Source organism: Numenius arquata, chromosome 11, assembly GCF_964106895.1.
Source record: "Numenius arquata chromosome 11, bNumArq3.hap1.1, whole genome shotgun sequence".
In the NCBI taxonomy this organism is placed as follows: Eukaryota; Metazoa; Chordata; class Aves; order Charadriiformes; family Scolopacidae; genus Numenius; species Numenius arquata.
In genome coordinates, this window is record NC_133586.1 from 738863 (window position 1) to 762839 (window position 23977).

Genomic DNA, 23977 nt, shown 5'->3' on the forward strand with positions numbered 1-23977 from the left:
CAGAAGAGCAGTGCTGGCTCTCTCCACATAACACCGTCTGGTGATGCACCTGAAGCTTGGCTCAGTCCGCCTGGTCAGGCTTCTCCTTTGTAGTTCTTCAAGTCCCTCCTGGAGGACATGAGAGCAGCGTCCTGGCCACCCAGGTGGAACGACTACTGGCAGCCAAGCAGTGTCAAGTCTGAGTTCCTTTAAAATCTTCTGTTCTGGTCCTGAATATCTCGTCAGTCATTTCAAAACTTTAACTCCACTGCCATCTCCAGTTCCTCCGACATAGACCTACCCCAAGAAAAGGCTCCGCTCTGAGAAGAATCTTCAGCCGTGAACAGAAATGCAGCACCTTTTCTGCCACAGCCATATTTCTCCTTGCTCACTCCTTTTCACCCTTTTGCTGGAGCTGGTAAGGTGGCAGGGGATCAGGTCTCAATTTTAATTAATGTGAATGTTTTTGTAGGCCTTCAGGAAGCTTCTCTCTGAGGTCGTTGTGGCTGCTACACAGCAGTTCTACACTTAACTTGACAGATTGCCTTTTCTAGTTTCTTTGGTCAGGCACAACTTCTGTTTCTTAGAAAGATGGCTTTTAACATTAAATAGCCTCTCCAGCTCTGTTAAACTACATCGTCATTTCTGAGATATTCCAGAGTGTTTTGATAAGTGACCTGCCCCTGGGCCGAGTTTCTAATACTCCATCTTGAAGCAATCTCTGCATTACAAACCCTTAAACGCTTTTCTTTCGACAAACGTCCTTGTTTCGCATAGCTTCCCTTTCCAAAGTTAAACATTACTATTGCATATTTTGATACTTTTTTTTATTTCTACAAGGCTGCTAAATTGGAATACCTTATGGCTACTCTTACAGAGCAGCTCTTCAATAGAAAGATCCGGAAGCATGTAAGGTTTTGACGCGATCCCGAATTTTCTTCATGTCCTTCATTTTCTCCAAGATAAGTACGGTGTTTATAACTTAGTTCTTGTGCTTGCATTGTCTGTCACAACAACAACAGTGCAGTGTCCACCAGACAACGGCTCACAGTGATGAGGTCAAGGGCCAAAGAAGCCAAGACAAACTGTTGTGAAGGACCAGCCAGGATCCTGGTCAGAGGTTGAGCTGAAGATGCTGAGATAGGTGATTCCTACCATACTTTAAGATTACAGTCAGATGCTCAGGAAGAGGGAGCAGGAATGCAGCCTTTCCAACCAGAAAAAGTGGACTAGGACTCGATCACAGGGCCTGGAACGTGGCTGGAATTAAATGGGAAATGAATCAGAAAAAGCAAACTGCCTGGTATTGCCTCACCTCCCAGATACGCAAAGGCAACCACCAAAAACCTGCAGGGGCTGGTACTTTCCCAGGCGGACACAGCTCCCTGGTGGGATGGAGACTTTGCTGCCAGCAATGGAGCTGGGGGCTCCCACCCCCCCGCCCCCAAACGGCTGAAACAGGAGAGAGGGAAACTCCTCTGAGCACCACGTGAAGGGAGATTCCTGAGCAGGCTTTTACAGGCTGGTAAGAAATCAACGTGTAGGAAATCCAGGTGCAGTTCTGAGCTCACCTTTGTTATGTTTATATTGTATTTACATTATTTAGACAAACATTTCCTTTCTCCCGGCGGTGCTCAGGTTTGCACAGAGTAAGTGCATCCAGAGAGAACAAGCCTAACACAGCGGACGAAACCCCTGTCACTGCCCACCTGCACAGCGAAGTAGAAGTTGCAAGACCACATTTAGAATGTGAATCTACACCGCCATCTGCAGAAAGCAGACTGGCAAATTAACTGGCTACCAGTGTAGCAGCAATTAAAAGTGCCAAAATGCAAATATTGGGATGCAAGTATAGTATAGGATCAGGTGGAAAAGAGAAAGGGATGTACGTATGTGCTGTACTTCAGGAACGGAATGTAGTTTATATTTCATTTCTTAAATGTTGCTCTTTTTCCTCCTTTTAGGAGGAAAACTGATCCGTGTTTCTCTCACATCCTCCCAATGTTATTTTGTCAGTTGGGAGGTAAGGTTTGTATCATCCATGGGCATGAACAGCCCAGGTGCGTGCCTGGGCCCTGCTGCTGTGATCCCACCACGGCCGAGCCTGGCCACCAGCTGCTTCAGCCCAGCTCTCACCCCTGAGAGGCATATGTGCCACAGCCAGAAGAGACTAATGGCTTGTGAAGCAGTCTGATTAAGAATCGATGCTTTACCCGTGTATTTCATGAAACAAAGCACTACTTTCCCCACATCATTCCGAAGCTATGCTGTGCTTCCTCAGGAAAACACCTTTCAGGAGAAGTCCTGGGTGTGCTACTCCGCCTCTCCTCCCCAACCGCCCGTTATTTCGGCCCGGCCCGGCCCAGCCCGCCCCTTTGGCGTCCCGGGGCCACCGGGGACGAGGGCGAATCTGTGAGTCCATGTGTGTCACCGCCGGTGCAAACCCACCCCCCCCCCAGGCACCGACCCGCCCGCGCCGCACCGCCCCACTCCCCGGGGCCCCGCAGAAAATGGCGCCGGCGAGCGGCGGGAGGCTGAGGTCTCGCGAGATCTCCCCGTGCAGGTCTCGCGAGAGGCGGGAGCGGAAGGGGCGGGGCGGCCGGGCGCGCTGCCGGCCGGCGAGGTGGGCGGTGCGGCCTGTCCCTCCCCGCGGGGCGGCCACGGCAGCGCGGGCAGAGCCCGGCCCCCGCCCGGCCTCCGCCCGGCCTCCCCTCGCCCCCCCCTCGCCCCGCTCCTCCCCGCGCAGCCCGCTCTCTTCTCTCGTCTCCTCTCTCTTAGGACTCGCCGCCGCCGGGGATGCGCCCGGCCCCACGGGGCAGCCAGGTGCCCTGAGCAGCCTTTCCCCCCACACTCCCGACCCTGCTTCTCCCCTCTCAGGCGCGGGCGGAGGCGGTGAGCGGGTGAAGCCTCCCCCATGGTGGGCTTCGGGGCCAACCGGAGGGGCGGCCGTCTGCCTTCCCTCGTCTTCGTGGCGCTGCTGGTGGTGATCGCCATCCTCGCCTTCAACTGCTGGAACGCCTCGTCCCGCCAGGCCCTGCTGCAGGAGGAGCTGGCCGAGCTGCAGAGCCAGGCCAAGCGCACCGAGGTGGCCCGGGGCCGCCTGGAGAAGAGGAACTCGGACCTGATGGGTAAGGTGGACTCCCACAAGAAGCAGCTGGAGCAGAAGGAGGCCGACTACAGCCAGCTGAGCAGCCAGCTGCAGGCCCGGGACGGCCAGGTGAAGAAGTGCGAGGACAGCAAGGTAAAGCGGAGGGGACAGCCGGGCCCGGGCTCGGCGCGGGGGGGGAGGGCGGTCCGCCGGTGTCCTGCGGGGCCGTTCTGCTGGAGGGGCAGCGATGGCTCCCGCCCGGTGGTGGCCGGTGGCCCGGCAGCGTCTGCAGCCCGCCCTGGTGGTGAAATAAGCCCCGGAGGCAGCGTTGTCTGGGGCTGTGGTGCTGTGGAGCCGTTGCAGCAGGGCCGGGGTTCTGCGGGCACCCCAGAAAAGGGCTGCAAACGTCCAGCAAGGGCAGTGTCTCTGCTAACAAGGAAACGCCGAGAGCTCACCGTTTTCCAGACGGCTATTTTTAATTTTTTTTTTTTTTTGAGCTTTTTTCCTCTGCTGAGCTTATTTGATCTTTTGTGATCAGGCAAAAAGCTGTGCACAGCCTTAAAACTACAGTTTGTTCGGCCTGAAGGGAAAAGAAACAAGTCTTAACGCTGGGGTGCAGCGCCCTGGGGCTTGTCTCCGAATGCCCTGCACAGCAGGGGCTGGGGCTTACGTGGCCAGAATATTCCTGAAAAAAAACCCAAACCAGAAGTTCTTGCTGCAGACATAAGGTGTCATTTTCATCAGCTGGGAAGAGACAAGCTAATAGAAAATTCAGCTTGCCCTTTGATGTGGAGGTGGCCTGGGGATTGCTGTTGTTGTGGAAGGGAAAATGAGCGAATGCATCAACTTTCACTGTTCCTCTTTGATCATCATCATCACGGGCAGCTCCTCACAAAGGAGTTAAGCAGACAAGTTCTTTTACTCAGTGGTGTGTGGTGGCGTGTACTCTTATTTGCATGCAGCTCATAATTCTGCTAATTGAACACTGTTTAACACAGTAGGATTTCTGGAAATATCACACTTAAGCTTATTACTGGCTGAGTTTGTTTTTCTGGCCCTTTCACATCCCACATTTGATGAGCAGAATAAGAAAATGCATTTAATTGTCACAGAAAAACTGAATGTGTACATGTCTCATTACAGAATTACAGCTTCCTTCAAATTGATTTAGTTTGTATTAAAGTTATATTTTATTTCCTGCTGAACCATTAAAATTAAGCCATTTGTTTGTTCAGCAAACATGATTTTTTAATTTCTTAGTTTTTTCTGAGATTGGGATAAAAAGCCTGATTAGGTCTGTAATGGTGGGTACTGGTGCTCTCCACTGGAAATAAATGCAACTGACACTGTTGTGGTTAAAAATATTGTGCTACTATAAAATCTAATTTGATTTACAAGTAAATATTCTCTACAGGTCTCAAGACAGTTAAGTCTGATGAGTAAGAGAAGCTGAACTCAAAGCAGTTAGGTTTTAACGAAGATGTACGAGACAGAAAACTCGTAGATTTCTAAGCTGTTGAGGTTTTTGTTTTGGTTTTCTTTGGTGGGTTGTTGTTTGTTTGTTTTTTATTTTAATTGAACTTTTACATACAAATAGAGGGCAAATAGTTTTACTTGCCCATTGCCCTCCGCACTAATAGCAAGCATCCAAGGGTGGTAGGAGCTTGAAAAGCCAGGAGGTGGTCAGCCACGGCACCGGGCTGGATCGTCCTGTCTCAGGCTGCTGGGACAGTGAAATTCGGGGCTGGAATTAGGGGAGGGAGTCTGCCAAAGGCTGATAACTGCACTGAAACTGCCTGCACGCTGCTGGAGGGGTGGCTGGGGATGCTGAAGGGAAGTAACGCTGGCGGGTGTTTGTAGTGTGGCTGTTCTGTAGGGAGGTGAAGTTGGTTCTGTGTTCGTAGCGCACTGAACTTGTTTCATGCATTATTGTAACTGATTTCCAGGTGTAAGACCCGCTGGTGCTGTCAGTTACTGGCTTGCATGGCAAGGCTTGCTTGTAATACAAGAAACTTGTATTTTTTTGGAAATCCGTGATGTTTTACTGTAGGACGCCAGGAGAGAGAATGCAAGTGCTCAGGCAGGGTGTCTCGCCAAGGTTCCTGGAAGCCAGAGCCCTCTTTGTTGCCCAGGGCACAAACCTGGGTGCTGTTGGGCTGCAGCTGCTGCTGACCATTAGCTGTTCTCCGCAGCTCTGCCAGGCTGTGGGTGCTCTCGGAGCCTGGTGTCTCACAGGGCAGAGCAGGGAAAATGGGACTAGTAAACCTTCCAAATTAATGTTAACGTTAATTGGATGCGTGCTGCAGTATGTGCTCGGTATCGTCCTCCTTTGTTCCAGAAGCTGCCATTTAAGGTCATGTGAGCTGGTAGCTTTTGAATATCCTCTCTTCTTGTGCTGAAAATGTTCCGTGTGCCTTAACAGGCAAGAATAGCGGGATGTTTTAGCAATAATCACTCACTGTCCCTTTCTCTTCTCCTCCCACGTGAGCTACTGTCATGCTTTCAGTGGCAACAATCCTATTTTTTTCTAAAAAAAAACCCTTTAAGTGACTGTACTTTAGAGAGTAGAGAATGAAGCTCTGTTTTAGAGGGTAAAGATACATTTTTAAAAAAATAGTGAGTAGTAGGCATAAAGTGTCTGACCAAAAAGGCTTGACTGATAATTTTTTTCCCTCTCAAAATGAAATTTGGCGAGGATCTTCTTTGAGCAAACTGTTTTTTACCAGTGATCTTGCTCCACTTGTGCCGTGCAGGAGCTGTAATAGAACACCAACACCGGTAATTCTGGGGGTATGGAGTGACTGCAGGAGATCCAGGCTTGTTTCATAAAAAGCTCGTTTGAAAGGTGCCGCTCTGGTGGTTGTCGTGGGGTCAGTTCTGCTTTATGCCCCTTTGTCTTCGTAAGGGACTCTTTGCCTTGTGGTGGTGTAAATCAAATGTGCGTTTCCCCGGTGCTGAGGTGACTTGAATTTCTGCTGGCAGCTTCCTCCGGGCTCGGTGATACCTGTAGTGGAGCCCAGACCCTCATCCCACCACGATATCGTGTGCTCTGAGGAGCAAGTGTAGGAGCGTGACCTGGTCTCTTGTGTTTAAAAAAAAAAACAAAACAAAACAAAAAAACCTACAAACCCAAAACCATGGGTTCTTGGCAATTTTGGAAATTCTCTCCTATGACCCTGTGGTCATCTTGATGAGCTCATGAGGGTCTGCTGGACCTTGGAACAAACTAGAGAAGTTCTCCTTGGGACCACTTTCTGGGAGGTGGCCTGGGGGTGGTGGTTGCCCAGCGCTGGGGAGGCGATACATGCAGAGTCAGCACTAATTTCCTGAGTATTTCACTCTGAATTCTATGGTGCTGATGGTTTTTTTTTCATAGCTTTACACGTCCCTTTGCAATAAGCACACTAAAATGATTGAATGGCAGGCGTCTGTGGTGGAGAACATCCAGATGGCAGCCGTCCAGCGTGTCAGGGCTGGTGGCTCTGGGTGCGGTGTTGCAGCTCCCAGAACGTGCCTCTCTTGCTCCAGAGCCACTGCTGGCCATGCCAGGGCGTGATATGGCCTTGCCCTTAGCTGATGCCTAGAAATGGGGCTTCCTAGGATGCAACTGTTTGGTAAACCATCCCCAGGAGCAGCTGGGTATGTTCTTTGTTGCCCAGACTCCTTGATAGCTCCCCAGTTTGCAAAGCTGCAGCTTTACAGCAGTGATGTTGAGAGCATCTTCCAGTCTTGCTGCCTGTTCCCAATGATCACAATGTCATCTCCAACGCTGTGCTGGCTGTTTGCTGACAGCTCTGCGTATTTGGAAAAGGCGGTTGACAGCAGTAGAAAGGTGATGGGATTGTGGCACATAGACCTCTGTGCAAACAGACTGTTAATCCCTTCCCCGGGCTGTTCCTGCACGTGCCCAGCGAAGTGCTGGGAGTGCCCAGGCTGGGAAGCGGCACAGAGGAGCACGGACACCGGCTCGGGGTGATCCCACAGGCGGTTCAGAGGGTGTTCTTAGTCAATAAAGCAATGACTCACAGGGAAATGGACGTTTACAATTTACCGCTTCTTTCATCGGAAAGCAGTCCCACCTGAGTGCTGTCCTGCCACAGAGATAAGCTCCAGCATTTATAGCTCTTTTCCTTACAGTGCCTTCCATTGTATGACAAGACCTTCCACAATTCAGCCAGCGCTGCACGGCTGCCTTGCATGAACGTAGCTCCCGCAGGCACGGGATTTTTGATGTTTTTTTCCTGGGCACAGCTTGTTGGGTTACAGAGAATTTCTTTTATCCATCCCAGCTGCTTTGGGAAGGATCTGAGAAGCCAGTGGGAAACAGGAACAGTACAAATAAGTCTGGGCTCAAGGAAGACACAGCTCAGAAAGAACTGGACTCGCGCCATGGTTTGTGGAGTGTGGTTTTTCGCATGTGTAGGTGGAACAGATCCCATGAATCATAAAAAAGCTTCATTTCTTTCTATCCTTCAGATGAGGGACATTTGCTGTCAGCTGAGCTGTTTTGGATATACATTCTGTCACTTTTCTCTGAAACTCAAAATTGCCAAAATGAAAGATTGTGTGATAAAACTGATGCTGTCTGCAACTCCAGCTCCCGGTAACAGACAGGCAGCCCTCCCCCAGCCCCTCACCAGTCGGATGCGTTACAGGGTGAGCAGAAGCCAGCAGGAAGGCTTTATGGATTCGGAATTCTGATAGCTGAAGGTTTGAAAACAGAACCCGCTACTTTCCAAGATCTCCTTTGGTTGTAGACTTAGTGGGTTCAGAGAAAGAACTGCATTAGAGTGAAAGACAGGAAAAATGTGGTCATTATTGCCAGTGGCTTTGTAAAATAGGGAAAGATACTTTTTCAGTAACAATCAACAAATCACTTTTTGCCTGTTCCCCGGTGTCTGTCGATGGAGAGCTGACGGGCTGGGCGCCTGGTCGAGTAGAAATTCTTGGCGGTGACTTCCGTTTTGTGCTTCTGTGCAAGTCCCCACTGCAGGGGTTACTCCGGCTTTTGGGATAAAGCAGGGCAAGTCCAGCCCGGGCTTTCACTTGCCTGAGTATTGTTCTTTGGGCACCCTGTAACAGGCTGCCTTAAACCTCTTTGGGGGACAGAGCACACGTGGAACCCTTTCACAAATGCCTGGCTCTAACCTGCTCCTCAAGAGTCCCTGTTGGGTGCTTTGTATCTTTGTTTTATATCCTATTTCAGAGCAATGTGGTCAGCGATCTCAGGTTCCCAAAAGATTGCATCATCTGCCACTGGCTTTTTTGGGAAAAGCCCTGGGAAGTGGCTGGGTGTGCCTGCAGAAACCCTTTTGGCTGGTGGCCCTGGCCGGGACAGGGTTTGGTGCCAGCGCTGCCCGTGTCTCTGTCGCTGCTGGGGATGAGCTGGGATGCTGCCGCCTGGCACAGAGCACGCTCTCCAGGAGCACTCCGGGATGCGAGCAGAGCAGTTGGATGCATGCCCCCGTGTACATGCTGTTCTGCAGAAAATCACGATTTCAGCAGTTCTCCCATGGCCGTGCTTCCTAAAGTTAGAAAAGCCTGTCTCAACCCATATGGGACAGACACATTGAGTCACAGTCCAGAGGCTGAGAGCCTTTTACAAACAACAACATGACGTGAAACATCTCTAAAGAAATGAATAATTGGAAAAAAGGGAAAGTAGAGGTGGGTGGAGGAAGTCTTAAAATAAGGGCATGTGTCCTTTCTGTTTGTTTTGACGGGGGATGTAGGTACTGACTCAGGCACTGAGCTCCAGCGTCCCTGTGGGGATTGAACCAGCCCCTGTGTCCCCCCCGTGGCAGAGGTTTGCTGGTGTCCTTGGTGTTCCCAGGTCAATGCGGACCTTGGGAGCCGCGAGTCACAGCCCTCTGTCAGTGCCCTTTCTAGAGTGACCCTCTGTATCCATCATGAAACTACAACAGAAGTAATTACAGCATCGGTGTTGCCTGGTGATGGTTGTGGATTTTCTCACCCTTTCTCAGTATCCTCTCCACGTGCATCTTTCTCTTCGTTTCTGCTCTTTTTTGGCTTTACATATGTCTTTACGTAAGAACAAGACAAAGCATTTTTCCTTAGTGACTTTGTGTACATGCAGTTCTTATTTATTGTAACTTGCTATTTTTTTCCTTACTAAAAATACCAAATTAGAAGCTGTTGTGGAAGCCCACTGGTGTCAGATTCCCTTAAAAATAAAACGTATTATGAGCATTAGGTAGCATCACATAAAAAACTTACTTGAAATATTCATTAGGTAAAAATTGTTTTAGCTGATGATGCTGGGTGTTTATTTTCCTACACGTAGGCTTTGACATTGGAGATGCCCCGTTTCCTCCTGCAGTATCACAATGCAGCGTGTTTATTTTAGTCCTGACAGAATCTACTTTTTTGATAGAAATATGTTCTGGAAATAAAGGTAAGTCTTTGTTAGCAAAGCCTAAAGATAGTGTTTAGGTTGGTGATATCACGGAGGTAACTAAATATACATTTCCTGTATTTACAGGAACTTTGTGTGCGTCATTCTGATAATCCTTTACGTACATTGTCTCTACAATGAAAACAAATGCACCCCTGTGTTCCCGCTCTCGCCCCTCGCACCTCCCGATCGCCTGTATTTATACAACTTCTCCTCCTTTCAGATCAAGCTGCAGAACAACGTATCGTATCAAATGGCAGACATACATCGCTTAAAGGGTAAGGAATTCAGGGCCAAAAGGTGGTCTGGCGGACTGTGAAGTTGTGTGGTTTTTAGCTGCCCGAGCGCTGGAGAATGTGTTTGAAATGAGAGATGAAGCGATGCTGGAACACGGCCTGATGTGGAATGTCATTGTGTTTGTTTATGGTCTAGTCTGGGTAAGAGCGGGGTCGGCTGTCGGAGCCTTTGCTCTGCTCTCTGCAGAAGGAACCCCTGTCCTGGCACGGCCGCTTCCAGGGCAATAGGAACGTTTTCATGGCCAAATACGCAATTTGGTACAGTTTGGGTGAGCGATGTTGTGATCCTTCTGCTGGGTTAGAAAAGGTCCAGCAAACATCTTTTTAAGGTTGATACGTACAGACGTGATTACGGTCCTGCTGTGTGGGTTTTGGAGTCGCCTGGAACAGCTAATGCCGAAATGGGAACATGCAGACAACACACTTGGCGTTTCTGCCTGTATCTGGGTGTTGCAACTTAAATTAATAGAAACCTAACAATTATTTGTAGCCCGAGGAACAGGGAGAAAAACTTCTGGAGCAACTACTTGTGAAGACAGGAATATGTATTGGTTTTATGGATAGTGTGAAGGTACCTTCTTTTGAACATTTATTGCAGAAGTAGAATATTTGAACACCGAGCCTAAAGTAACCTAGTAGTAGTTTTGTGTTACTCAGGATAACAGAATCGTTCAGGGAATTAAGGAGGTTTCCAACAGGTGAAACAGCATCATGTGAGCCTTCTGAATGAAAACGTAAAGAAAAAGTTAGGGGTTCAGCACAGTATCAGAAGAATTGTTCTAAAATTCATAGTGACATCTGGCATACGTGAGTAAATTGGCATCTTTGTCAAGTTAGTTTAAAAATCTTTATATCTAGAAGAAAAAAACATAAAGCTTGAGCAAATTTTTAACTTATATAGAAATATTGCAAGTTGTATCTGCCATGGGGCATTTTTTCTTACATTTCTATATTCGTGTTGATTTTTGGTGTAGAACAACTAGCAGAGTTACGGCAGGAATTCATTCGCCAGGAAGATCAGCTCCATGAGTACAAGAAGAACAACACTTACCTCGCACGGAGACTGGAGTATGACAGGTATGTCCTCAACAGTCCTACTCCTGCTAACCCTCAGACTTGAGGGGACTCACTTGCGATGTGACTCTGACTTAGCTGTCACTGGATTTTAAAGTTCGGGTTTTTTGTGATGTTCTGCTCCTCTCCCCAAACTGAGGTACGATCTAAGAAAAATCTGACTTACCGGAATTGTTCATCATTGGACCATTTTAAGCCAATGCACTTTTTATAACGTGGAGATCTTTGTTAACAAATACTTGGAAGAGTTTAGTCAGCACAGTTCTGTAAGCCGCCAGGCTTGTTAGTCGCTGTCTCTCTATGTGTACTTTATTTTTCAGCTGAGGTCGAAACCATTGTAAATGTTGAGATTTTAAGTTGATCTCAGCCTCTGAAGTTTCTGATGGAGAAGCAGAGAGAAAACTGCTTCTGAAGTTGTGTGGAATGAGGAGGGGTTAACACTTGAGAAAACATTTGAAGCTTTCACATACAAATCGATATTCTTTGCTCCGTGTGCTCTGTCGAGTGTCTGCGGGTTTGTGGGAGACGGGAATTTTGTGGAATTGGGTTGATCTCGCTGTGGCTTGTTGGAGAAGGTGGGACACTGAGCTGTGTCACTGGGATCCTGTTATTTGAGTTGGTGGCAGTACCCAGTAGTGGCAGTTGTCTCTCTCCTGTGGTGACACCTGTGGGAGACACGTTGCTTTCCCGGCGGAATTAATGTGTGCTGATGGCACATGGAGTGTGAAGCTTGACTTTTCAGTTGCTTTCCAGGTTTTAGAGGAAATACGTTCAAGGCCGTTCTGTTTATTTTACTGTTTTTCTGCTCTGTCCCTATTTTTTCCAGTTGTGCTTTCTTTCTGTATTCAGTCCATTTCCACTCCAGACACGTTCCAGGACAAGGCTTTTTGGACAGACTATTCTAGCTGTAGCTCAGGTTTGGCTTTTTGTGCCACTTCATTGTTTTTCTTCCCCCTTATTTTATTTATGGGAGAGCAGATACAACAGATAAAATTAAATGTAACTAACAATGTGTTTCTAATCAAGCCTGCAGTGTGGGCAACAGATCAAGGAAATGAGACTGCAACATGAAGAAAACATGAAGAAATTAATGGACCAAATTATGCGGGAACAAAAGGTAAGGTGCAGCAAAGTTTCTGTGTTGAATTCAAGAGCCTGAATTCTGCTGTTTGACTTGGAACTTCAGCTACATGGAGGCTCTGGACATTCCTCCCCTAATTTTTTTTAAATACCTTCCCGAGCAGCCCTAAATGGGTGTTAGTGTAAGAACATCTGGCTGTTTGGCTCCATGGGTGAATGAGCCTTGAAGAGCAGGCTGGATTCTCTGCTCTCCCGCAGCCTTCCTGCCTGATATCACTGCCCGGGAGTTGGGTTTCTTCTCTCTGAAATGGCTATTACTTTATAGCTCTCCGGGGTAGGGTCTGTGCTCTTACAACCTTACAGAGGTTATTGCAAAAGGGAACCTGATCTCTGCTGAGGCCTCGAGGTGTTAATGTGATGCAAATCAATGGCATTGGAATGGTATCAGGGGTGTAATTAAAAGGTACAAGCTGCCAGGAGAATATGGGCCTCTTTCCTGCAAACAGTTGAAATAAGCTGTTCTTCTTAAAACTTAATTTCCTTGCTTTGTCTGTTTACAAACATTTCAAATAATATGGCAGACTTGAAGCAGATTTCAGTCAGATTTTTCTTAAAATCTAGAATTGTTTCAAGGTCTCTGACCTGAGGCTTAAGGCCAATGATGCCTTAACCTGTTTGCATTACACTTGAGAGCTCCAGACGCCAGTGTGTCACCCAGCCCTGCTGTGTGTTACATCCTCTGTGCAGTGTCTGTACCCTCATCTCCTGCCCTCAGTGTTCAGGTTTGTGTAGAGAGAGGTCCTGCTGCTGTTTGCTTTGCTGATCATCTAATTCATACATGTGACTCTGCTTACCCAAAGTAATCTTGAATCAGAGGGGATTTGTTTTGTAATTTTCAAGGATGTGCTTAATATTGGTTCTTTATAATTTGTTCTAACAGGTCACGCAAAAAATTCAGTCCAGTAAAGACACTGAAGTAAGTCCCAACAATGACGACCAGGCAATATCTAAGACTGTTCCAGAGGCAGAAGATAAAAATGCAATAAAGAGTGAGCAGCCCTCGGACCATGCTGTAAATGGGAAAGGTATTTCCTTTTTTTTTTTGGCCATCTCTGATAGATGATGGGCCAGTTGTGTTCTATCCTTTGCCATCATACGGAATAGTGACTTTCTCTGAAGTAGAACAGTGAATTATTTGGCTCGGATAACTTATTAGCTGCATGTGATTGTACCAAGGTAGAATTTACAGGTGTCTAGAGATGGGCATGTCCTTTCTCTGGGTCCTGTTACAAAAGTAGTTTCTTGCACAGTTTTGGGTTCACTTTGTTGGTTTGTTTGGCATCTCCTTCCTTGTGTGGCCAGTTGGGAACTGGGGGTTGCCTCTCCACTCCTGTGAGGAGTCTGGGGACTGTTGGAGAGCTAGGGGCTGCACAGAGGCAGTGCCTGGAGGTGAGGAGAAGCCTCCAGCTGGGGATGACAGCAGAACTGTGGGGACCTTTGGCTACTCGGAGCTGTGCAGGAGGCTTTTTGGCGAGTGACTCTCGCAGTCTTCCTCCCTGTAGCCTCTCTGAAAGGCAGATGGGTTCCCTTTGTTGCTGAATCAGCACCTTCTTGTATGAGTCCAGTGTCTGTTCCGGCAAGCTCTGGCAATGGGCTCTGCTTACTCGGCTACCGAGAGCCGCGCAGCCATCTCCCATCCTCTTCTGGAGGTTGCACCGCCCTTGGGAGCGCTGCTTCAAAGGGTCTTCAGTGGCTTTGACAGGACAATATATGAGTTGTACTTACATTATCAATATGGGATGTGTCCCGTGGATAAAGGACTTTTCTTCTGGCCTTAGAGCCTTCCATGAGAGGGAAATTCACTGTTCAAACTTCAAGGTTAATAAGGCAGAATATCCTGTTCTTGTTTTACAGAGAAAATCAAACCAGGAGGAGATGCGGGCATGCCTGAGATAGAAGATAACGACCCTGCTAAGGCTGAAGATACTCCTACCGGTTAGGAGAAATAATTTAATACTTTCACATTTGGGTTTTTGGTATATATATTCTGTTTGAATCCCGTGTGTTTCATAGTGAGTGCAAAGTTTTACAATCTGTCTATGGTAATAAAATTCAAGTGGGGTGAAAATCTGATAATTTTTACTGTGCTTTGAATTTGAATTTTCAAAACTGAATGCTGCTTATAGTATTTTTTTATCCCAGAGATCTTGTATTTTATATTTTCTTCTATGGTTTAAAAACAAGAAAACAACAAGAAAAAGTTTACAGGGTTGTTAGAGGAAGACCTGGTATATAGTGTCTGTTTGCTTCATGTTCATGCTTTTGTCCATGTGTTTCATTTTAGCTTTAAAGAAGCCGCTTATTTCAGCTCCTAAAAGTGAAGTTCATCAGCCTGTTATGAATCTCCCAACTGAACAGCCCCATGCCCCGAATCTGGCACCAGGTAAGTTCTTAAGAGCATCTGACAAGTCAACATTTTGTAGGAAACTTACCCTTCAGTATCTGCTGCCATATCAGGAAGGATAGATGCACCTGGGCAGCCCCTCGTCGGGTTTGATGTGCCTACAAGAGAAAAACCAAGGATCAGTTTCTGCAGAACCCGAGACCGAGCGTGTTCTCGGTCTGGCCTCCTGAGGCACTGGGGTTGATGGCTGCGTGAGCTCTTTTTGTGCCCCCCACACCCAATAATTTCTGAGCCTTCTGACCAACTTCAGCCAAATTTGAGAGTTAGAAGTTTCAAAGGGAAGTGCTTTGAGATTTCTCTGCTGGCAAAGGACAGTAATTGAAATTAACACTCTTTACTTAGGGGTACTAATTAGCCAGGGTCACTTGCTCAGTGCCTTCCTGTGTCTGAGAACAGCTCACTGGAGGGTAACATGCAGCAGGTTTAGGACATGAGAAAACTAAAAGTACTGAAGTGCTGCAGTGAAAGGGTTTAGAAGAATTTCAGGTAGAAAGGACACAAATCCATAGAAAATACACTTAAATTTAAAGCTTGTGGATTGTGTCTTTTTGTTTTAATGTGACAGAGAAGGGTAGGTTATATCTGCACAGCAAAGGTCATATTCAGACACTGTCCTGCTAAAAACTATCAAATATAATGTACTCTGTATATTTGTGACAGGACCAAACAGCTTGAAGTTTTTTATGTCCATTATTGTTATGTCCATCTTTTGAAAAAAGGCAACAGAAGTATTTCTTAACTTCTCCCCGTTTGCAGAGGGTCTGTAAGCAGATGAGAATACCAAAATTAGTGAGTTCCAGGTCTGTATATGCATTTAGAGTTTATTACTTCCAAATGTCAAGTCTTTCAAATAGTTTGTTTCTTTTCATTGTTCTGGGGTGGTCCTTCATTTTGGCTTTTATTAATGAGAAGACATGAAAGGCAGTGAGTGAAACGCTTCGTTGACTTGGGAGTTTATCAGCAGAAGGTTGCTGTGGGTTTGAAGGGGAGCAGGGCTTTCTCTGTTCCGTGGTGATGTAGCCCCGTGATTCTGCTCAGTGTTTTTAGCGTAACGTCTGTGACCTGCTGCAGCCTTCTCACGCCACAGCTCTTGAATAATCTATAATGATGCTGAATAGATTGGAAAAGCAGAATCAGCAGGAGGATAAAAACATACGTAACCGTGCTATTGTTCTGGGCTTCAGCAAGCGCTTAAGTACATACAGAAGATCAGCCAAGAATGTAACAATTTAGGGTTAATTCCGTATTAAAATGTGATGAATTAACTTTTGTGACAGCCTTCTTTTGGAACCTCGTAAAAACTGAACACGCTTCCTCACTCTCTAGGTTTGCACAGCGACAATGATGGAAACGCCGATATTGCAAAGCAGATCCCCCCAAATTCTCTCCAGCACTTAAATTTTGACGAAAATATGGAAAATCAGAAAGAAAACAAAATTGAAACGGACCATATAAAAATTCCAAAGAGCAGAGTTAGTGACTTGCAGAAGATGAAGCAAAGTAAGTTGGCCAATATCGCATACTTCGATTTATGAAGGTTATCACTTCGTATTCTAGCTGGAATAAGTGCCTGTTGGGGAAATAGGAGCCGTTACAGCGGGTGGCCTTCTGGAGAGTAAGCCTGGAAAGAAATGTAATGTGTGACTGGGGAAAAGATATGCCCTGATGTCTCATCTTTCATATATATGTTCAGTCAGTTAAAAAAAAAATCATTTGCTTATAGGAATTTAAAATGGTTTTGGAAATAACTACACATTGAAATAGATTAAGTGAAGACTTTTGATACACACATGATACTGGGTGACAAGTTCACGCTGTTACTTGACTTAAATACAGTGTTTTGGACAATATCGCAAGAATTCAGCCCTTGTGTAGGGGTTCTTTGTGGTGGTACCTGTGTATTGGCCAGAAGTTTGTTCTTCTGCCTGAGGAGGTTTTCCAGAACCTTTCCCTTCCATGGGAGAAAAGGAAGAAGCCTCCCGAGAGGAGCAAACCATGGATTTGTGGTGTCTGGTGGGGCAGAGTGGGCAGGCAGGGAGAAGAGCTTCAAATCCACACTCGCCTGTCTGCAAACTGGGGGTTTGAGGTGCCTCCACCTCGCGGCAGATGCCGTGACAGCGGGAGTGTTATCCCTCCAGCATTTGATTGTGTCTGCTTGTGGGAACGCCACACGGAAACAAGTTCATTACGGTGTCAGCAGAGACGCTCCTGAGCACAGCACAGAGCACACCGACCAGCTGTACCTTAGCCCAGTTGTTTTGAAAGAACTAATTCCGATTGTTTGGCATTGGGGAAGGGGCAGTGAAAGCAGGAATGTGACTTTGTCGTAGGCAGATGATTTGAGACCTGTCGGGAATGACTTGCTGTTTGGTGGGCGCACAACTTTGAGGGAAGAATATTCCAAGCGGAGGTATCACCCACAGCTTTAGGTGAAAGGCTTCTGTGAGGTTTGCAGAGACGCACCCTGCGCTTGGCACCGCTGGGGGTTTTGCCTGCCGGCTGGTGAACGCTGCGTGAGATGTGCTTTCAGCGAGAGAGATGTTTGTACACGTAAAAAGGGTCTGCAGTTGAGGCCGAGTGACCCCCAGAGTAAGTGACAAGTGGCAAGTGAGCGGTTCAGTCAGAAAGGATGCGGTTGGCCGTGGATGTTAGTCACTGACAGGTGTTTGCAGTGAGGTTTGTTTCTGGGATGTGTTGACAGGAGCAGCAAATAGGATAGTAGGATGGAGTAAGTAACTCTGCTTTACCTGGGGCTTGCGAGGCCGTCCTCTGGCTTCAGGTGTCAGGGGGAGATGATGGGAAGCTGGAAGGAATTCAGGGGAGAGAAACCCTTATGGGGCATCCCATGCTGTCACTAACCCTTTGTGCTCCGTGACAACATATTCCTCAAAGAATCTGTCGGTGTAATTCCTGCGCTAGGGACACTGGCTGGTGTCTGGGGTGAGCTGAGGGACCCGCAGTGTCTCAGCATTCCAGATCCTGGCTATCTCAGAAAGCGATGGATGCTGGCTCCAGCTGTCAGCGACTCCTGTTCTGGTGTAGCCTGAGGTCTTGGCACCCCCAGGCCGTTACACGTGCCTCTGTGAGGGTGTTGGTGAGTGCACAGAGTGTTGGTGTTCTCCTGGCGCTCTGCAGGAAATACCTGCTGCCAGCACCTTGCACCCCTGGCTCCTGCCAGCGCTGCCGAGCCCAGAGCGGGCTGGTTGAGGTTTGTGTGCCCAGGCTCCCCTCCCGTGAGCTAAACCACGGAGCACTTCCAGGGGAGCGAAGCCCCCGCAGTGAAGGAGCAGCCACGTCCCGGAGCTGGGCTGGCATCCAGCTCGCCAGGGCTGGGCTGTACACGAGCCCCGGCTGCCAGCCCCGGGGGGGGGCTTGCCGTGTTTCTGAGCACCCCTTCCTAATATTTTAACCTTTCCTTCTGTCTCCTTAAATTTATTCAGTACTTGTTTGCCACAGTATTTCTGGCATACATGCAGGCTGGGTTTTCTCTGTAAGTTGAGTGCATTCAATTGTCTTTCCAGAGCTTGATTTATATTTAACATGTGTGAATTGTACAGTTCTGTCTGCTTTTTATATAGAATGCAGTGTCCAAAAATACAACCAATAATAGCAAGGATTACTCAACTAGAGCTGAATAGAGAATGGATAATGTACTAAACTTCTGATTTCTAAACAGATCATAGTTTCTTCTTGCTTATTTTATGAAATTAACTGAAACTTCTGTTTCTGTCTGTTTGAGCTGCCCTAGATGTGATTCCTCTGCTTTCCCTCCCCGTCCAGAGAAGCACTCTGTTACTGGTTCTGTCCTCATGTTTCCATACTGCCACATCATAATTCTTACTGTTTTAAGAAATAATTTCATTTTTACATCTGTCCGTTGTAACCCCAACCTCCTTTTTAATCCCACTGTTGAAATCCTGTTCTCCAGCTTTCCCTCTCTCTAATTGCCTCCACTGCGAGTAATACCACCTGCCCGGGCAGACTGGTTTTCTCAGTGCGTTCCCAGTCCCTAAGGACTGTATTGCACTTTAATCCTATTTTTTTCATTTACACCTAATCCCTCCAGACCCGTATCCCCTGCAGACTCAATGTTGCATTCTTTAAGTGATGGGCGAGCAGAGTGAGCTGTGCTGGACTTGAGCAGATCTCCCTGTACCCCATCAAACCCCAGCTCCCGACTGGACACCCCGCCATTAATCCCTCACTCTCTGCCTGCCCGACTCTCTGGTCCTTTCAGAGTTCCAGCTCATCTCGGGTTTCCCGTGCGTTGTCTCAGTATCTGCAACTATTCTTAATTCTTTGCTGGGAGACAAAAATACTGGGTTCAGAACATTTTGAAAACTGTTAAATCTTAGTAGGAAACCTGAGTGAAAAGCCAAATTAATTAGGTAGTTAAAAATACCCATTGAGAGACGCAGGGCAGGTCTCTGCTAGAGCTTTACCCCTGACAGTGGTACACGCTCTGCTGAGTCAGCAATACATTGCTCTGGTGTGCCTGGGGAAATGCCAGTCCTCAGAAGAAAGCTGGGATACAAAACCTTCCTCCGTGTGCTCTTCAGCACTTTAAGAAAGCTTTAATTGGTGTTTGTAGGTAACCAAAGATGGAGCTTTTTGTTCAGGTGCTTCCTCTGGCTCTTTTCCCCCAAGGAGTGAAGCTTAGAACAGTGCGATTTCACAAGCCCCAGGTGCTGAATGGCCACGTCTGTCCCTCTGGCACGAGGTGTCCCCTGAGTCCTGTTGTCCCCCCCTGCTCTAGCCCTCTCCCTCCCACCCCCTTCCTCCTCCCGCTGAACCGCTCCAGAACCCGACTCTGCGCCTGCTTTGGGGCGGAATCTTCCTGTTTCTGTCCTCTCTGCTTCTGACTGACTCCTTTGCCTACTTCACAGGCCGGTTCTTTGATGAGAATGAATCCCCTGTTGATCCGCAGCAGGGTTCTAAACTGGCGGATTATAATGGGGATGATGGTAACGTGGGTGAGTACGAGGCAGACAAACAGGCCGAGCTGGCTTACAATGAGGAAGAGGATGGTGATGGTGGAGAAGAAGACGTCCAAGGTGAGCTTGGGCCTTATCTCCATCCCATTGTAATAAAATCCACGCTGAGTTTACTTGTTGAATTTGTGTAAAGCCTCGATATTTGTAGCCCATCAAAAATTTCCCAGAGAGAACAAATAAGCTTTAGGCAATCTCACAATTCGGTTTCCTCTCCAACTGAAAGCAACGTCACAGCAGTCTTCAGGGAGAGGATGTTGATACCCCATTTCGGTCGTGCATGTGGTTTCTGCTGGGAAAATCACTCCAAATTTCAGCAATGGCTTTGTCTGACCCCCCCAGGCTGGTGTCTGTCTCACTGGGATGTGGCCTTTGCCATCGCTAAAGCAGTTCTCGGGTACAGAACTGCTGGTGTTTGAGCGCTGCTCGTGTCCCGTCCGACAGAACTCTGGTGGGACGGGCCAGCTCTCACTCAGCCATCCCAAGCGTGATTTTCCTGCATCCTACACAGATTCAACAGGCGCTGGTTTCCTCGCTAACAAACCTCACACCTCGCGGCTGCGGTGCTGCCCTGACGCTGGGTGTGCATGTCCCCCCCTCCCTCTGCATGTGCCCGGCGCGTCCCCCCACCGCCTCTCTGGCGGGCTGTCTCCCAGCACCCTCCATCTCCCTGTTCCGTAGCGTTTTGTGAAAGGCTTGCATGGCTGCAGGGTGAAGGTGTGTGTGTGAACATACATAGTATTGCCAATTAAGGAAAGTGCAAAATAAAAGTGGGAAAAAAACCCAAACCCAGCCATGATTTAACTTCCCCAGACCCCCAGATTTTCATCCTCATAACGCAAGGGTTTCAGCTGGTAGTTTTTCAGACATATCTAATTGGTATCCAAGCATAATTAATGGGAAAAGCGGATAAAAAGCAAGTGATTTCTGTGGGCACGCACCTAACTGTGCAGTGTCAGCATTTTGGGGGCTGGGCTGGTGGTTTGAAACTCATGAACAAGCGGAAGAAAAGTGTGGATCAGAACCCTGGGGCAATTAATTAACTTACTGATAGAAATGGGAACGCTGTGCCTGCTCCTGAAGACGGGGCCTGTTCTGTTACACTTTTGCTCGAAACCAGCAGCAGGTTTCAGTCACTCTGGATCGGTAACGCCTGTTCCCGGGTGCGTTATTAGGGGGTTGTAATTTGCTTGTAGAAGCCAGTTCCAAGGGAGGGTAGAAGGGGACATGGAGCTGCTTCTGCCCCCGCTGTGCTGGGGACGCGGGAGATCTGCTCCTGGTGGCTCTGACCTTGTAATGGACAGGGAGGTGTGGGGTGTCCTGCGCACCCAGGCGGTTTGTGGGTTGTGGTTTTCATGTTTTTCCATGTTCCGTTCCCCGCAGTAACAGGGGGTGATGCCTGGCTCCTCACCACGATGTTCCTTCACCAGATGGGCTCAGGATGCGGTTACCGAAGTTTTAACCGAGGCCACGTCACTTTAGTGACTCTGTGCTAAATTCTGCCGTTTGCCTTGCCCAGCCTTCGGGCTGCTCTGTCCCCACAGACCCCCGGGAGGTGGGAGGACAAGGGCTGCCCCAGCCGTGTTCCCACCATACCCAGCTCTCCTGGTACCTCCCGGCTGCGTTGCTTATGGGCACGAACACGCTGCTGTGGTGGCCTTTACAGGGACACCGATGGCTTTAGGCAGCAGGAGTTGACATCACTGATGTCTGCTGTGATATCAGTAACATGCGCAGCATCCCTCTGTGCCCCTTACAGAAGGGTGGGTACGATACAGCAGTAAGTGGTGGAAAAGTTATAAGCACGATCTCTATGGCTTTTTTGAATAATACTTGAAAAATATTGGGGGAATTGGAAAAAAATAAGAGCTGTAGCTGAAAGTGGCCTCATAAAGCTGTTCCCTGCTTAGGTGTAGAACCTGTCCCTTCACTGCTCTGGTGGCTTTAAATTTGGGCTTGGTGAAAGTTCTCTCTGACCAGCCCCTCCGTATGCCCCTGTAGACACCATGGGTTTCATATCTGGTAGTAAAGATTCTTTCAGAAACCTTTTAAAGAAGAACAGTTTCAGCAGCGCGTGTTACTACCTTAAGTGGCATTTTCTGAGCCCTTTGTTGCGTTGTCCACGAACGGCTTGTTGAGGTGATTTGAGACGTGTCATCAGGTGGCACGTGGGACTCCCAGAAGTAGCATTTCAGAAAAGTGTCCGCTTTAATCTTCACAGGAGTTTGTTTGCAGGGTAGGAGAGGGCAGAATCGGGGGGCTTGCAGGGGGGATGGTTGTAATTGGTTAGGGAAGAGGGAAAAAAAAAAAAATTTCGGTCTAAAAACGATTAGAAAAACATCACATGGTTCTGCATCAGGCTGGGACAAAGCGTGTGGCATGTGCAAACAGAGCAGTTTAATTAAACATGTTTTTCTGTTGCCACTAGAAATGTGTGGGCCTTCGATTGAAATTATGGGAGGGAAATGCAGGGATTCGGGAGATGGGCTCGTGAGCGTCAGTGTCCAGGCCGGCATTCCCGCTTCTGGTCCAGCTCCGGGGAACGCGAGGGGGTGTTTGAGAGTCGTTGGCTTCTGCCGCAGTAAATCCCTTTCTGTGGTGGCCGGATGGTGGAGGATGATTAAATCCAGCGATACCCACGTCCTGCGTCAGTAGTTTCTCGCCCAACAAAAGCACGTGTCGGAGGTGACCGCCGGCTGCTGCTGGGAGTGGGGTCCCGTCGGGCACCCCCCCTCCCAGGGTCAGGAATAATTGTGAAAGCGTCGTGGAGCTTCGGGCAGCTCAGCCCAGTGAGAGACTGGGTAAACTGGACCTGTGCTTTCCATTCCAGTGAACAAGCACCTTTCCTGAAAATAAGGGAATGTGGCTCTGAAATGCAGGAAAAGCTCTTTCACTGAAACAAAGGGAAGTTTTAGGGCTTTTTTGAGAGAAGGCGGCTGGGGGGGCCCACACAGGAGAGATCTGAATTACGGCAGGTAGAATGCAGAATATTACAGTGTATTTTAAAACATCACTTGAAAAAAAAAAATACCAAATGTGCATTTTCTTGGTGGATTTTTTTGCGTGTGCTACAGGAAATGGTTACACTGAGGATGCATGAGTTTGGGTGGGGTTTTTTTTAATATTATGATTTTTCCTGAGGCTCAGGAACCAAAACCCAGGGAGTAGAAGGCAAGCAGCAGGACAGAGCAGAGCGGTGGGGACAAACAGTCGTTCTGGATCTGAAAGAGGGGATGAAACGTCTCCATTCTCCCGGCCAAGGCCCAAGGTGTAAATCCCCTGAGGATGGACCTGGCACAGCTGGGACGGACGTGGCCCCTTTGGGAGCAGCATCGCCCCTGCCCTCGGCTCCCGCTGCCTTCCCTGCCCCAGCGCGGCTCTTCTGCGGCTCAGGAGCCTGGTTCTCGGCCACTGGGTGTTCATCACGTGGGAGCCCGGCTTAGACGGGCTTGTTTCAGTCCTTTCAGAGTAACGTTGATTCTCCAGCAGCCCTGAGAGACCTTCCATTTCCATTGATAAGAGGCTGGAAAAGGTCAAGAGCTGCCTTTGACGTTTTTAAAAGTCTCTCTTCAAATTTTACCCCCCGGTCTGAGACAGGAGAGCACAGTACGTGAAAACGCTGACGGCAAAGCCAACCGCAGCCCTAGTGAAAACCGCTCCCTGAGAAGCAGGGGGTGCCCGGTTTGGGGGGAAGGTCCCGTCTGAGAAGTGGGTGGAATTGCCTTAGTCTGGGGGGGCTCACGCCCACTTCTCTGTGCTCCACCCGTCAGGTACCCAACGTTCTGTAAAACCTTACCGTGTCTAGGCTCTAGAAGGGGTTAAGAAATGGCAACGTCACTTGTCGAAGTAGTTGGGATTGTAGGGGGGGAGTTTGAAAGCTTTAAGGGAACACGCAGGTGACAGCAGGAGGTGTCACCAGTTCTGCAGGCTCTGAAGTCAGCAAACCCCTGAGATGCGGCTGCAGTAAAGCCGAGGATGTTAAATAGTGTGAAGTCCCAGTTCCTCGGGAGGGAGGTGCCCCCGAGTGCTGACGGGTGAGCTGTAATTCCAGGCCCATCCGCGTTCTCCCTCTTTCCCGGTGACTTCACTCCCGTCCCAGACGAGGCCGATCCAGGGGGGGATGTCTGTGGGAGCAGCGGGGGCTGGGAGAGCACGTGTCGGTGGGGTTTTTCCAGCAGCGTCCCCTCAGGTGTGATGTGGGTGTTTCAATTGCAGACGATGAGGAGCGAGAACTGCAGAACGACCTGGTTGACTACGGCAAAGCCCGCTTCAGCGACGGGGTGCTGTGAGGAGGGACCGTGCGGGAGACGGGGACCGGGAGAGGCCTCGGCTGAGGAACTTGACGTGCTGCAAAACTGAACCATTTTTACTTCTTACTTTAAAGGAAGCCGGTAATTAGAAGCGAGGAGCGCACTCCACGTCAGCGCGGGAGCAGAAGGAAGGGGTTCTGTACATATGTACATAGTTGTACCATTGCAAATTGTATCAAAACTCCATTTCTGGTGTTACATCGAGCCAACTACTTAGACTGTACCTTATCTGTAATAATCTTTACATTTAAAAGCGATGCTATAAATAGGGGCTGAATTG

The 23977-nt window shown here is 48.4% G+C and overlaps 1 protein-coding gene across 2 annotated transcripts; it reads left to right on the forward strand.

Moving 5' to 3' along the window:
* Nucleotides 1-2594: 2594 nt before the first annotated feature.
* On the forward strand, nt 2595-23676 carry GOLM2 (golgi membrane protein 2). Of its 2 annotated transcripts, XM_074155885.1 has the most exons (10): nt 2595-3220; nt 9706-9760; nt 10753-10855; nt 11879-11969; nt 12873-13017; nt 13847-13927; nt 14277-14375; nt 15723-15896; nt 19283-19450; nt 23603-23676. In XM_074155885.1, exons 1-10 carry the CDS (start codon nt 2894-2896, stop codon nt 23674-23676), a joined length of 1317 nt encoding a protein of 438 aa, XP_074011986.1. In that variant the 5' UTR covers nt 2595-2893. The 2 variants fall into 2 exon arrangements, with proteins under 2 accessions (XP_074011986.1, XP_074011987.1); XM_074155886.1 differs by lacking the exon at nt 19283-19450 and having other exon boundaries at nt 2720-3220; nt 14301-14375.
* Nucleotides 23677-23977: the final 301 nt, after the last annotated feature.